The sequence below is a fragment of the Dryobates pubescens genome, chromosome 37 (assembly GCF_014839835.1).
Source record: "Dryobates pubescens isolate bDryPub1 chromosome 37, bDryPub1.pri, whole genome shotgun sequence".
Lineage (NCBI taxonomy): Eukaryota > Metazoa > Chordata > Aves > Piciformes > Picidae > Dryobates > Dryobates pubescens.
In genome coordinates this window covers 3,019,230-3,033,131 of record NC_071648.1, presented here as the reverse complement: position 1 = coordinate 3,033,131, position 13,902 = coordinate 3,019,230, and the positions used below count along the sequence as shown (strand labels likewise).

Genomic DNA, 13,902 nt, shown 5'->3' with positions numbered 1-13,902 from the left:
CTGGCCTCAAACACCTCCAGGGATGAGGCTTCCACCACCTCCCTGGGCAACCTCTGCCAGTCTCTCACCACCCTCATGGGGAAGAACTTCTTCCTAACATCCAATCTCAATCTATCAATTTCTAGTTTTGCTCCATTCCCCCCACTCCTATCCCTCCCTGACACCCTCAAAAGTCCCTCCCCAGCTTTCCTGTAGCCCCCTTCAGATACTGGAAGGCCACAAGAAGGTCTCCTGGGAGCCTTCTCTTCTCCAGACTGAACAGCCCCAACTCTCTCAGTCTGTCTCCAGAGCAGAGCAGCTCCAGCCCTCTGCTCATCCTCGTGGCCCTTCTCTGGACACCTTCCAGCACCTCCAGATCCTTCCTGGAATAGAGGCTCCAGAACTGGCCACAGTGCTCCAGGTGGGGTCTCAGCAGAGTGGAGCAGAGGGGGAGAATCACCCTCCAGAAGGCCTGCACGTAGAGCTGTGTTTTCTCCCCCTCATGTAAATGACAGCCCTCCAGAGTCTCATCTTCACTCAGTAAAGCTGCAGTGTGAGCATCAAATGCCACATTGGAGCCAGTGAACCTGTGGTCCCTGCTTAAAGCAGGGCTCTGGGCTGCTGGCCTGGCTTGCAGCAGCAGAAGCAAAAGGAGCAGCTAGGTTAAAGATGCATAAACCAATCTATTCTTTTGTGCCAGAGAATCACTGCCAAGACCAGTGTCCAAAATAGGCAACAAGGTTGCCCTGGAGCTAAGTTGTTACCAGAATGGAGGAAAAGCCATATCTGTACCCAAGGCAGCAGTGGAAGTTCTAAAGTTCTCCAGCAGGTACAAACAAGGTGGCTCCATTCTGCTGAGACCCCACCTGGAGCCTCTGTTCCAGGAAGGATCTGGAGGGGCTGGAAGGTGTCCAGAGAAGGGCCATGAGGATGAGCAGAGGGCTGGAGCTGCTCTGCTATGGAGACAGCCTGAGAGAGTTGGGGTTGTGCAGTCTGGAGAAGAGAAGGCTCCCAGGAGACCTTCTTGTGGTCTTCCAGTATCTGAAGAGAGCTACAGGGAAGCTTGGGAGGGACTTTTGAGGGTGTCAGGGAGTGAAAGGACTGGGGGGAATGGAACAAAACAAGGAATGGGTAGATTCAGATTGGCTGTTAGGAAGAAGTTCTTCTCCATGAGGGTTTTGAGACACTGGAAGAGGTTGCCCAGGGAGGTGGTGGCAGCCTCATCCCTGGAGGTTTCTCAGGCCAGGCTGGATGTGGCTGTGAGCAAGCTGCTGTAGTGTGAGGTGTCCCTGGCCATGGCAGGGGGGTTGGAACTGGCTGAGCCTTGAGGTCCCTTCCAACCCTGACAATTCCATGCTTCTGTGATTCTAACACTGGGTGGTGTTTGATCTCAATTTGATTTGCAGCCAGCCACCTCACATTGTGTCAGCTGACCACAAACAAGCAGGGAGGGGGGAAAAAAAAGCCATTTACTGTTAGTGTGTTTCTGTACCCCCTTTTTCCATGGCCTGATCATCACATCCATGTTGTTTTATCAGTGGGAGTTAACAGAATGGCTTTTGGGGAATCAAGGGAGGATCTGTTTCATTGACTAACAGGAATGCAGACTTCCTCTCTGAGGCAACAGATCCCCTTTCAGCTGGCAGCATTTCACTAGCTCAGTCTGGGGACCCAGGAGCTGAAGTTATAACCAGTGCTGAATCCTCTGCAGGCCTGTGTTGCAGGAAGGTGGAGGTGTGTGCCTGAAATTGCTCACTGGGTTGTTTCAAGCAACCAGAGCTGTTCAGAATTCACAGGGAAACAGCCTCCTGCTGCAGCCAGGCACAGATCTGTGCTAACGACTGAAGATCGCTCATGGCAGCCTGCTGGCCTGAAGCTAGTGGGGAGAGAAGCATCAGGCTGTAGCTGGGTGCCTATAGCTGTACTTAGATCACTCCTGGACTGGTTAATTCATGGCCAGCTTCCTTTACAGTCATAGGTTCAGGGGGTTGGAGCAGCTCTGCTCTGAGGACAGGCTGAGGGAGCTGGGGGTGTTCAGCCTGCAGAAGAGAAGGCTCCAGGGAGACCTAAGAGCAACCTGCCAGGACCTGAAGGGGGCTACAAGAAGGCTGCAGAGAGACTGTTTGCAAAGGTCTGCAGGGACAGGACCAGGGGCAATGGCTTCAAGGTAGAGCAGAGCAGATTTAGACTGGATGTGAGGAAGAAGTTCTGCACCATGAGGGTGGTGGAACACTGGAAGAGGTTGCCCAGGGAGGTGGTTGAGGCTCCATCCCTGGAGATATTTGAGGTGAGGCTGGGCAGGGCTCTGGGCAACCTGATCTAGTTGGGGATGTCCCTGCTGACTGCAGAGGGGGTTGGATTGCATGAGCTTTGTAGGTCCTTTCCAACCCAGACCGTTCTATGTACCTCTGGTGAAAGAGAGGGGGAAAAAGGAACCAAAAGGAAAACAAGCTGGATCAGCATTGAAAAGCCAGGCATGAGGAGGAGCTGTCCTCATAGGTCTGCATGCCAGCACTCTGCTTGGCATGAAGGTCTGCTGCCAAAGGGAGCCTTTAGGATTCCTTTGTTTAGTCAGGAATAACTTCCTGCTTTGGCAGCTAATGAGTTTTAACCACGTGGCATCACATGGGATGTCTCAGGAGGCAGAGGTGTGTACATGAGACTGCTCAGAGTTAAAATGAGAGGCTTTCCTTGAAGGCTGTGAACTGGCAGGGATGCACACAGCAAACCACACACACAGCCAGGACAAGTAAAGCAACTTACTGAGGGCCTGTTGGAGCTGGCCAGCTGCTGTCAGCCTGGCTGCTGTCCCGATCTGCCTGTGGGTAAATATGGCTGCAACACTCAGGCATCCCTGCAGCCCTGACTCTGCATCCTCTGGCTTCTGTTCATTTCAGATACAGTACCTAACCTTTACTACATGTTTATGTTATCACTGGTGTCTTTTACTTGACATAGTGGTACCTTTTGGCCTCACAAAGAGTGTTTGTGTTCTTTAAGTCACTTTGCAAAGGCCAGAACTGGGATGGATGATTGATTGTCTGCTCTTTCCCAGGATCAAAATCAAGCTCTGGTAAAGAGGTTCTGTTCTCACAGCAACAGGCTGGACACAGCCTCTTCCCAGATCCCAACCCAATTTGTTCTAAGTCTTGAATGAATGGAACAAAAATAGAAATGGATTAAGCTTGGTTGTCAGGAAGAAGTTCTTCCCCATGAGGGTGGTGAGACACTGGCACAGGTTGCCCAGGGAGGTGGTGGAAGCCTCATCCCTGGAGGTTTTTCAGGCCAGGCTGGATGTGGCTGTGAGCAAGCTGCTGTAGTGTGAGGTGTCCCTGCCTGTGGCAGTGGGGTTGGAACTGGCTGATCCTTGAGGTCCCTTCCAACCCTGACAATTCTGTGATTCGATGATTCTGCCATGGCATGAATGAAGATTGCTCTTGATATTGCTACCCTGATCTGACCAGCCCATAGGCTGAGTGATGTGTCTCAGAAATTCAGGTGAACTGACAGTTCTGTTGCACTCAGGAGCTTCTTGGACTCAGCTGTCGATGAGGAGCCTGGAGGCTAGTGGGGAAACAGGAGAGTCCTGCATGTTAAAACTGTGATTTTCTCAAGCAGTTCAGGTGTCAGGCAGCCCATGGGAGGAACTGTTTGTAGACCTGCCCATTGTGGGGATCATGGCTGGATTCTTGTGCAGCCATTAGCTACCAGCCAGGCTCAGGGCTTAGGACTGTGGAAGTGGCTCCGTGTTCTGTCAGATCCAGGATTCATGGGACAGGTCGACTTGCTGGCATTTAGCACTCAGTTTTGCCAAGGTCAGTGGAAAGAAATGAATGCCTCACACCTCCTCCAGCTCAGCTGAATGTCTTGGACTGGATTAAACAGCACATTTACCAGAAATCCATAGGAGTGTACCTTGAGCTCAGCGATGCATCGGTGTTGTCAGAGCCATCCATCATTCAATACCATCTCCATTTGCAAGGAATCCTTGCCCCAGAGTCATCTTTGGGAGAGGTATAGCTGTAAAACACTTTCAGCTCTCACCTTACATCATAACCTTGCTTCCCTGGGGGAGACAGGGGTCTTTTGGGGAGGGGGGTTGGATTAGGGTGAGAAAATTCCCCTCCACCATGGCTACAAAGGGCTGGGTGCTACTAGCGGTCCTTTGATGTGCTTGAACCCAAAGTATTCAGAGCTGAAAGTGTTCAGCCAAAGCAGCCCTGCTGAGCTGTGTGCTGGGTGTTTCCTGTGGGTGTTGATGTCGCCTCCTTTCTCCATCCTCAAGAAGAAGACCCAGTAAAGAGGCTGATGGCTGTGGAAGCACAACCAGCTGCTCTTCCTGGGGGGCAACCGGGGAAAGAGCACGAGCCCGGCCAGCCCTTGGAGCAGGCAAAGGGCCTCTCCGGGGCTCACTTGGATTCTGGTTTGGAGGCCAAAGTGTGTGGTGAAGACCGAGTGCCCGGCAGGGAGAGTGTGACGGCTGTGGCGGAAGCACCCCTGCCCGCCACGGCCCCTTCCTCAGCCGAGGAAGGTGTGTCCTGCTGAGCTCTGCATGCCTTTGCTGCCGGGGGGAATCCTGCCTCCAGCTCTCTGCTGCGCTTCCCAAGGCTGCTTCATTCCCTCTCCTTCCCCTGTGTTTGCCTGCCTGCTCTTGCTCTCAGGCAGCAGGCTTGCCTAGGTGCTGTATCACAAGGTGGGCCCCCACCCCTGTGGCTGTCGCTGGGTTCTTTTCCGTTGCTGTGATCAAATGTGCTTTGCAAGCTGAGCTGATCCCTCTGCCTAAGCCTTCTCCCCATCTGAGATGTGTTTGCCAGTCACATTGCTAAGCTATGTATATTTTTATGTTTGGTTTGTTGGTTGGTTGGTTTTTTTTTGTCCTCTCTGGTGCAGAGATTCATCTGCTTTTCTTTCCCAAAGTAGATTGATTGACTTTGATGATGACATACAAGAGGCTTAAAGGTGCAGGAATGCTTCCATTTGCAGTGCACAGGCTGTTTTTTTTTGGGGGGGGGTTGGTTGGGGTGGGTTGGGGGTGGGCTTTTTGTGTGTGTCTGTGTGCTTCAGTGCATCCTGGTTTAGCTGCCTCAAAGCTGGAGCTCCTGGTGTCATATCCTTGCCATTCATTGCAGTTCACCTCTCCTCAGTCATTGCCAGAACTCTGGTTGTTTGGGTGTTGTTTTACAACAAATGCTCAACCCTGCTGGAGTGCCCTCCTTAGGCAAAACCTCCATCCCTTCCACTGGGATGTTTGCCTTCAGAGTGAAGTTCAGGTGCTACAGGGTGAAGTTGTGCTCTGCTGACCCACACAATACACTGCCTGCCATCAGCTGGCTTGCAGCACACAAGAGCCAGGCTTCAGGGTTTGCCTTTGAAGAGTGTGTCTCTCCAGCCAGTGCAATAAGGGCAGGTAAAGACAGCTTGTGTGGAGTAGTGATGTACCTACTCACTGCCTGGCTGGAAAGTGCTGTGGATGGCCCAGCTCAAGAGTGCTACATCCATTTGGCACTCAGAATATATTTGGATGCCATTGGGGTCGTTCATTTCCAGCATGGTGAGAGACACAGCAGGACAGGTGGAGAGTCAACATCTAGCTACTTAATTTCTGTGGATCAAGGATGGCTCAGTGGCCATGGGTTTTTATACTCACAGGGTTTGCAAGGAAGTCACCAAATGGAAAAACACAAGGGAGCAAAGTGACTGCTGTTGCAGAGCTCTGCTTTTAATACCTGTAGAGCTCAGGGTGACAGCTGCCTTTTTAACTAGGAATGGGTAGATGCAGACTGGATGTTAGGAAGAAATTCTTTGCCATGAGAGTGGTGAGACACTGGAACAAGGAGGTGGTGGAAGCCTCATCCCTGGAGGCTTTCCAGGCCAGGCTGGATGTGGCTGTGAGCAAGCTGCTCTAGAGTGAGGTGTCCCTGCCCACGGCAAGGGGGGTTGGAACTGGAGGATCCTTGAGGTCCCTTCCAACCCTGACAATTCTATGGTTCTAGGACATGTTAAAGTATGCAAGTGTTTAAAGAGTGACCATTGCTTTGGTGCCAACTCTAACAAAGTCAGATTCATAGCTCCAAGGATTTTAAATTGGATCTGAGGAGATTCAGAGTTGGCCCAGTGCTTGTTGTAACAACCTTTAGAACAAAACTCACAGAACTTTCTGTTTGGTTGGTTGGTTTTGGTGGTGATTTTTAACAGATCACTGCAGAAAACAATTCTGCAGCATCTCTCTCCAGACTGTGCATGATAGGAAGTTTCCCATACAGTAGGAATCATTGTATTCCGTGGGGTATTCAGGCAGGATCAGCTTATAATGATTAATAGAGCATGGAGGGGGAGGACAAAAAAATCCAATTACAAAGCTATTACTCCCTAAAATACACAGTGGCAGACTGTGTTTCAAATCAATTTAATCAGGGCCTGATCTACAGCCATTTGAAGATGCTAAGTGTGAGGGGTCCCTGCCCATGGCAGGGGGGTTGGAACTAGATGATCCTTTGAGGTCCCTTCCAACCCTGACAGTTCTGTGATTCTTTGACCTCAGTTACAGCTGAGACAGCTTAGTTGTTTTGGAAAGCAAACCCTCAAGCTCTGGAACTGTTAATAGCTCTGATGCTGATCTCCACAAGCTGTGAGATTTCTCTCAGCTGCCAGAGAATGCATGTCCAAAGTTGGTGCAGTTAACCCCCCAGCCTCTTCTGACACTTGCAAAAGGCTTTTACATGCATCATTGCTTTAGTTTAGGCCAACACACAGACAAAAAACACCTTAAAGATACAGGGATGCAGAAGTGTGGGTGTTTTAAAGGTCAGCAGCACACAAAGATACAACTGATTGGGCTTCATCTTGCAGGCTGTACTAATGAGAAGCTAATAATGAGCTGCAGGGTCCAGCAGAGCTTACCGAGGAAGTGAGAGCCACTTGTGGTTTTGCTGTTGTATGCAATTCATGAAGGGTTCAGGTGAAATCATCTCCTTCCAGTGGTCAGATATCTCTGTGTGCACAGCTCCACCTGTTCAATAGAAACCCTGGTGTACTGAAAGGGAACCTCCTCTTTAAACACTTCAAAGCAGATTTCTAGGTGGATGGCCTTGCTGCATGGTTTGCATCTGGGTTTGGTTTTTTTTTCCCCCCTTCTCCTTTCCATCATTCATAGCAAGGTGCTGTTGTGAGCTACGTGACTGCTTGCCTGTAAGTGATGTAAATAATTCTGTTGTCCAACCCAAACAAACTACTTCAGGTTTACTTGCAGCCACGAAGATGGAATTCCGTGTCCAGGAGGGCTCACGCCCTTTGGCAGCAGAACCCTTAGACACAAAGCAGCCTGAATCTGGGAAAGAGAGTAAGACTGGTGAGCAACCTAAATATGATGCCTTAGTTCCACAGCCAGCAAAAACAGAGGCTCTAGACAAAAAGGATTCACAGAGCAAAGACAAAGAGAAAATGCCTTCACATCTGTCAGAACCGATCTTGGATACTGAGCCACTAAAGAAAGGGGAAGGTGGTTCTGCAGAACCTGCTGCCAAGCCTCCTGCTCCTCCAGAGCTGAAGGAGTTGCCATCTGAACTGCCCAAAGGGAGTAAAACAGAAGAAAGGACTGCAGATGTGCCCTCATCAGCAAACCAAGTTGCATCTTTGAAATTGAAAGATGACCTTAAAGACATCCAAGGCTTTGCCATCAGCCAGGGTGAAAGTTCTCTATTGCTATCGGAACCCAAGGCAGAAGCAGCCAGAGGTGAACTTCCACCAAGCCCGTTTCCTGCTGTCCCCCAGGACCTTCCATTCAAAGACAGTTTCAAAACAAAACAGGAAGCCCCTGACCAACTCTTTGCCAAAGATCTCACTGCAGATGAGCAGGTCCACAAAGGCAGGACACTAGCTCTGCAAGACATCTCTGCGACAGTAACCTTCGATGGCCTGAAAACTCCAAGCACCCCGAAAATGCCCGCGTGGGGGGAGGAAAAGGACATGACCAAGGATGAGAGTGATGAAGAAGAGAAGTACGACTTCTATGACAAAGGGGAGGCTCAGATATTAGATGATGGTAAATTTACCACAAAACCTGAAGCTAAGGCACTTGCCCTAGACAAAACAGACTTTCCAAAGGACAGCCAAGCTAAAAAGTCACCTGATGTCCTCAAGGCAGAAAAAGAAATGGACCAAAGTGGACTCCTGGAAACACCAGACATGAAAAAGGAGGTGCAGCCAAGCACACAGCTACCCCCAAGCCATGAACTGACTCTTGAGCAAAGAGCAGAGCACCCTGATAGCGCTCAGCTAGGCAGAAAAACAGAGAAAGGCCTTGAGGCACTGAGCTTAGGCACTGACAAGACTTCTGCTCTAGAAGCTGCTCAAGAGAAAGACGTTAAGAAGGATTCCAAGGAGGATAAGATGAGCGCTTCAGCTCCCTCTCGAGTGAAAGAGGAGGAGGATCGGTCGGGAATGTCAAAGTATTTTGAGACCTCTGCTCTGAAAGAGGAAGCCTTCAAAGCAGAGGCTCTGAAACAAGGCAGCGATTACTATGAGCTGAGTGACACTAAGGAGAGTGTCTACGAGCCTTACCGGACCAACCGCCTCATTCCTGAAGACAAAGAGGAAGAGGAGGAAGAGCTGCAGGCAGAACTGCAGCAGCAGGGCATGTCTGCTCACGAGATGGGCTACAGTACCCTGGCACAGAGCTTTGGGTCAGACAAATCTGAGGAGCCAAGCTCCCCCACAGAAAGGATGTTCACCATTGACCCCAAAGTCTATGGGGATAAGAGAGAACTCCACAGTAAAAACAAAGATGACCTGACTCTGAGCAGGAGCCTGGGGCTGGGGGGCAGGTCTGCCATCGAACAGAGGAGTATGTCTATTAACTTGCCTATGTCCTGCCTGGATTCCATAGCTCTAGGGTTTAGCTTTGGGCGTGCACACGATCTTTCGCCCCTCGCTTCAGATATCCTCACTAACACCAGTGGAAGTATGGATGAAGGGGATGACTACATGCCAGCAACCACACCGGCACTGGAGAAGGCTCCCTGCTTCCCCATTGACAGCAGAGAGGAAGATGAACACATCGAAGAAGAAAAACCAAGAGCAGAAGAAAAGGTCCAGCCTGAGCCCTCGGCCGAGTCGCCTTTCCTGGCCAAAGATTATTACAAAAACGGGGCTGCCTTGGCTCCTGACCTGCCTGAAATGTTGGACTTGGCAGGGACAAGATCCAGATTGGCCTCCGTGAGCGCAGATGCCGAGGTGGCGCAAAAGAAGCCAGCTCCTCCTGACGCTGCTGCGGAAGAGAGAGGCGCAGCCCTGCCGCCGGTGACGGGCGAGAACCACGTCACCCTCAAAGCTGAAAGCCAGCTGGAGGACTTGGGCTACTGCGTTTTCAACAAGTACACAGTCCCCCTGCCTTCTCCAGTTCAGGACAGTGAGAATCTAACCAGTGAAACCTGCCCCTTTTACGAAGGCACGGATGAAAAACTGAGGCGCGGCCTGGCCCCAGACCTGTCTTTAATAGAAGTGAAGCTGGCCGCCGCCGAGAAATCCAAAGAGTTCCTGGCTGCCAAAGACTTGGGTCAGCCTGGCACTGTCGAGTCCCTCCTGGCAAGGGACTTTGAGCAGGAGAAAAAAGAGAAGCTGCAGACTGTGCTAGAAAAAAGTGAGGAGCACCTTGACTCTAAACAGGTCTTCCCCGTTAAAGGTGCAGAGGCAGAGAGGCCGAGACCTGAGGCAATCTTAGAACTGAAAGAAGAAAGTGTGGCCGATAAAGTGCACCTAGCTGATGATAGCATGTATGGTAGGATACCAGCTTCAGAGCTAGCAGTAGGCAAGGATGCTGTCTCTTTGCTGATGGAGAAGGAGGAAAAGGCTCTCGGTGTCCTTCCCGAAATAGCTGAGGTAGAAGCTGTAATCAAACCGGATTACAACGCGATAAAGCACGATATGGAAGTGGCCGCGAGGAGAGCTGACCAAGAATACCAGAGTCAGTTAGAGGCTAAAATCAACGAGGTTGTTTCTCTCCCTTCAGGGAAGGACAAAGCCTCTGTTAAAAGAGCAGAGCCTGAACCCAAAGATGCTCAGCAGAAAGATCAGCCCGTTCTGGCCAGAGAAGCAAAGGATGCAGACGTGCTTTCCAAGAGCGAGCTGAGTTACGTGAAAGACGGCACCAAGCTGTCAGAAACGGAGATTAAGGAGAAAGTAACTAAGCCTGATCTGGTACATCAAGAAGCAGTTGATAAAGAGGAGTCTTATGAATCTAGTGGAGAGCATGATCAGACCCAAGAAGGTTCGAATGGAGAGTCCTTGAAACCAGAGGATATCAAAGCAGAACAGCCAAAACCTCCTGTGTCTGGGGAAGAGTCGCTTGCGCAGTTAGCAGCACAGGAGCCTTCTGTGGAGCTCCTTCCAAAAGCTGAGCCTCTCCAGGAAGAGCCTGCTGAGATTCAGATGGAGAGCATACCACAGCCTGGAGAAGGAATTGAAAAGATTCCCGATGGAGCTGTGCCACCCACAGACATCCAAAGGCTGCTGCCGTGCGAAGTGTCGGCCGGGACCGCAACGGGGGAAGAACACGAGGAAGAAGAGGTGGAAGTAGGGCAAGAAGAAACAGAAGGGGATAAACAGCATTTCGTATCAGAAGCGCCCCAAGAAACAGACTTTGGGAGAGCTGCTGCTGCTGAAGTGCTGGCCACAGGCAGCCCAGAAGCAGTGCCTGAGCTGAAAGGCGTTATCGAATCGGTGGTGACCGTGGAAGATGATTTCATCACCGTGGTACAGACAACAGTCGATGAGGGCGAGTCTGCTTCGCACAGCGTGCGCTTTGCCGCCACGCAGCAGGAGGACGTCGAAGCCGGGGACTCCCAGGCCGAGGAGGAGCTGGAGGTTGAGGAAGTGGCTGACATTCAAGCTGAGCCAAAGGAGGGCTCCCCAGAAGCTCCTGCTTCACCCCAGAGAGAAGAAATCCTGCTCACCGACTACAAGACGGAGACGTGTGACGATTACAAGGATGAAACAACAATCGACGACTCCGTCATGGACACAGACAGTCTCTGGGCAGACACTCAAGGTGTGCATTACCCTTTCTGTTTCATCTGTTACAGTATTTTTTTGCTTCCAAATCCTAATGATCCAAAAAAAAACACCCAAAACCAAAAACCACCCAAACCAAAGCAGAATTATTGTAGTCATAGTAGTAATCTCAGCATGTTTTGGAAAGAACAGTAACGTAGCCTGCCTGTTCGTGATTAATCCATCTGCTCTGTCCTCAAATATTTCTTTGCCCCTGCTCCACAGCAGTGTTTGTTAACGTCCCTGACTAATCTCTTGTTGTTATAATTTGCTCTGATCCTACAGATGATGATAGGAGCATCATGACTGAACAGTTAGAGACTGTTCCTAAAGAGGAGAAGGCAGAGAGAGAATTGCGAAGATCATCTCTCGATAAGCATAAAAAAGAGAAACCTTTTAAAACTGGGAGAGGCAGGATTTCTACTCCTGAAAGGAAAATAGCTAAAAAGGAACCTAGCACACTCTCCAGAGATGAAGTGAGAAGGAAAAAAGGTTCATTTAATACTCCCTATTACAATATATTTTTGTTTTGGTTTATCCTTTTTTTTTTTTTGTGTTATTATTATTATTTAAACTGGTGTGCAGCTAGGTCTACCTGGTTCCCTCCTTGGAGCTGCTGCGTGTGCAGCCCTACCTGATTCCCACCTTGGAGCTGCTGCATGTGCAGCCCTATCTGGTTCCTACCTTGGAGCTGCTGTGTGTGCAGCCCTATCTGGTTCCCTCCTTGGAGCTGCTGCGTGTGCAGCCCTACCTGGTTCCCTCCTTGGAGCTGCTGCGTGTGCAGCCCTACCTGGTTCCACGTTGGAGCTGCTGTGTGTGCAGCCCTACCTGGTTCCCTCCTTGGAGCTGCTGCGTGTGCAGCCCTTCCTGGTTCCCACCTTGGAGCTGCTGCGTGTGCAGCCCTTCCTGGTTCCACCTTGGAGCTGCTGCGTGTGCAGCCCTACCTGGTTCCACGTTGGAGCTGCTGTGTGTGCAGCCCTACCTGGTTCCCTCCTTGGAGCTGCTGCGTGTGCAGCCCTACCTGATTCCCACCTTGGAGCTGCTGCGTGTGCAGCCCTACCTGGTTCCACCTTGGAGCTGCTGTGTGTGCAGCCCTTCCTGGTTCCACCTTGGAGCTGCTGCGTGTGCAGCCCTTCCTGGTTCCACCTTGGAGCTGCTGCATGTGCAGCCCTTCCTGGTTCCCACCTCATAGCTGCTGCTTGTGCAGCCCTTCCTGGTTCCCACCTCGGAGATGCTGCTTGTGCAGCCCTTCCTGGTTCCCACCTCGGAGATGCTGCTTGTGCAGCCCTACCTGGTTCCCACCTCATAGCTGCTGTGCGCCCTAACAGTGGCGGTGCTGTTGAAGGAGACATTGTACAACTGTATGCTAAGCCCTGTGTGCAAGGCTCACCGCTCCACCCCGGTGGCTTCCCCACTGATCCCTGGGTAACACACACCAGCGTTCTCCCCACTTCTTCCAGCTTCCCCTTTGTGCACCCCGAGTAGAAGCGGCCAGGCGTGGGGTTGGAGCCGTGGAGCCTGCCCCTTTGATGTGTTGTCATATGAAATCGGCTGCTGGGTTCTTCTTCCTGATTCTATGTTTTTGTTGTTTTGTGTTTTTGTTTTTGTTTTGTTTTGTTGTTTTTTTCCTTTGTGTCTATAGCAGTGTATAAGAAAGCTGAACTTGCTAAAAAAACTGAAGTTCAGGCCCACTCTCCTTCCAGGAAAATCATTTTAAAACCTGCTATCAAATATACTAGACCAACTCATCTCGCCTGTGTTAAACGGAAGCAGACAGGTGACTGCCTTCTGTTCAGTTATGCAATGTGGCTGGCAAACATAGACATATTTCTGTTGAGTTCCATCTTGGTTTTTCTGTGAACCTCATGGCTGCAGTGGCTTCTCTATTGATTTGTTTATGTATTTGTTTATTTTCCCTTCGAGAATATCAGCCTTCACCAATGGCATTGCTTTTTGTAGTGGTTTGTATCATCTTTGCTTTGCTTTCTTTCCTTGCTATCATCTCTCTTTGCTTCCTTTCCTTGCTATCATCTTTGCTTCCTTTCCTTGCTATCATCTTTGCTTCCTTTCCTTGCTATCATCTTTGCTTTCTTTCCTTGCTATCATCTCTCTTTGCTTCCTTTCCTTGCTATCATCTTTGCTTCCTTTCCTTGCTATCATCTTTGCTTCCTTTCCTTGCTATCATCTTTGCTTTCTTTCCTTGCTATCATCTTTGCTTTCTTTCCTTGCTATCATCTCTTTGCTTCCTTTCCTTGCTATCATCTCTTTGCTTCCTTTCCTTGCTATCATCTCTTTGCTTTCTCTCCTTGCTATCATCTTTGCTTTCTCTCCTTGCTATCATCTCTGCTTTGCTTTCTCTCCTTGCTATCATCTCTGCTTTGCTTTCTCTCCTTGCTATCATCTCTGCTTTGCTTTCTCTCCTTGCTCTCATCTCTGCTTTGCTTTCTCTCCTTGCTCTCACCTCTCTTTGCTTCCTTTCCTTGCTCTCACCTCTCTTTGCTTCCTTTCCTTGCTCTCATCTTTGCTTTGCTTCCTTTCCTTGCTCTCATCTTTGCTTTGCTTCCTTTCCTTGCTCTCGCCTCTCTTTGCTTCCTTTCCTTGCTCTCGCCTCTCTTTGCTTCCTTTCCTTGCTCTCGCCTCTCTTTGCTTCCTTTCCTTGCTCTCATCTTTGCTTTGCTTCCTTTCCTTGCTCTCATCTTTGCTTTGCTTCCTTTCCTTGCTCTCATCTTTGCTTTGCTTCCTTTCCTTGCTCTCGCCTCTCTTTGCTTCCTTTCCTTGCTCTCGCCTCTCTTTGCTTCCTTTCCTTGCTCTCATCTTTGCTTTGCTTCCTTTCCTTGCTCTCATCTCGCTTTGCTTCCTTTCCTTGCTATCATCTCT

At 50.1% G+C, this 13,902-nt stretch overlaps 1 protein-coding gene across 21 annotated transcripts in view; it reads left to right on the top strand.

Annotated features, from left to right (window-relative positions):
• MAP2 (microtubule associated protein 2) overlaps nucleotides 1–13,902 on the top strand; it is a 225,683-nt gene that overhangs the window by 183,524 nt on the left and 28,257 nt on the right. For 9 of the 21 annotated variants that reach the window (XM_054177052.1, XM_054177060.1, XM_054177055.1 and 6 more), the window contains 3 exons: nucleotides 7,217–11,023; nucleotides 11,311–11,517; nucleotides 12,668–12,802. The exons of 6 other annotated variants lie outside the window; for them this stretch is intronic. In XM_054177052.1, the coding sequence (XP_054033027.1) occupies nucleotides 7,217–11,023; nucleotides 11,311–11,517; nucleotides 12,668–12,802 (4,149 nt within the window). The remainder of the gene's footprint in view (nucleotides 1–7,216; nucleotides 11,024–11,310; nucleotides 11,518–12,667; nucleotides 12,803–13,902) is intronic. 6 more of the 21 variants (XM_054177061.1, XM_054177057.1, XM_054177056.1 and 3 more) reach the window with 1 other exon arrangement.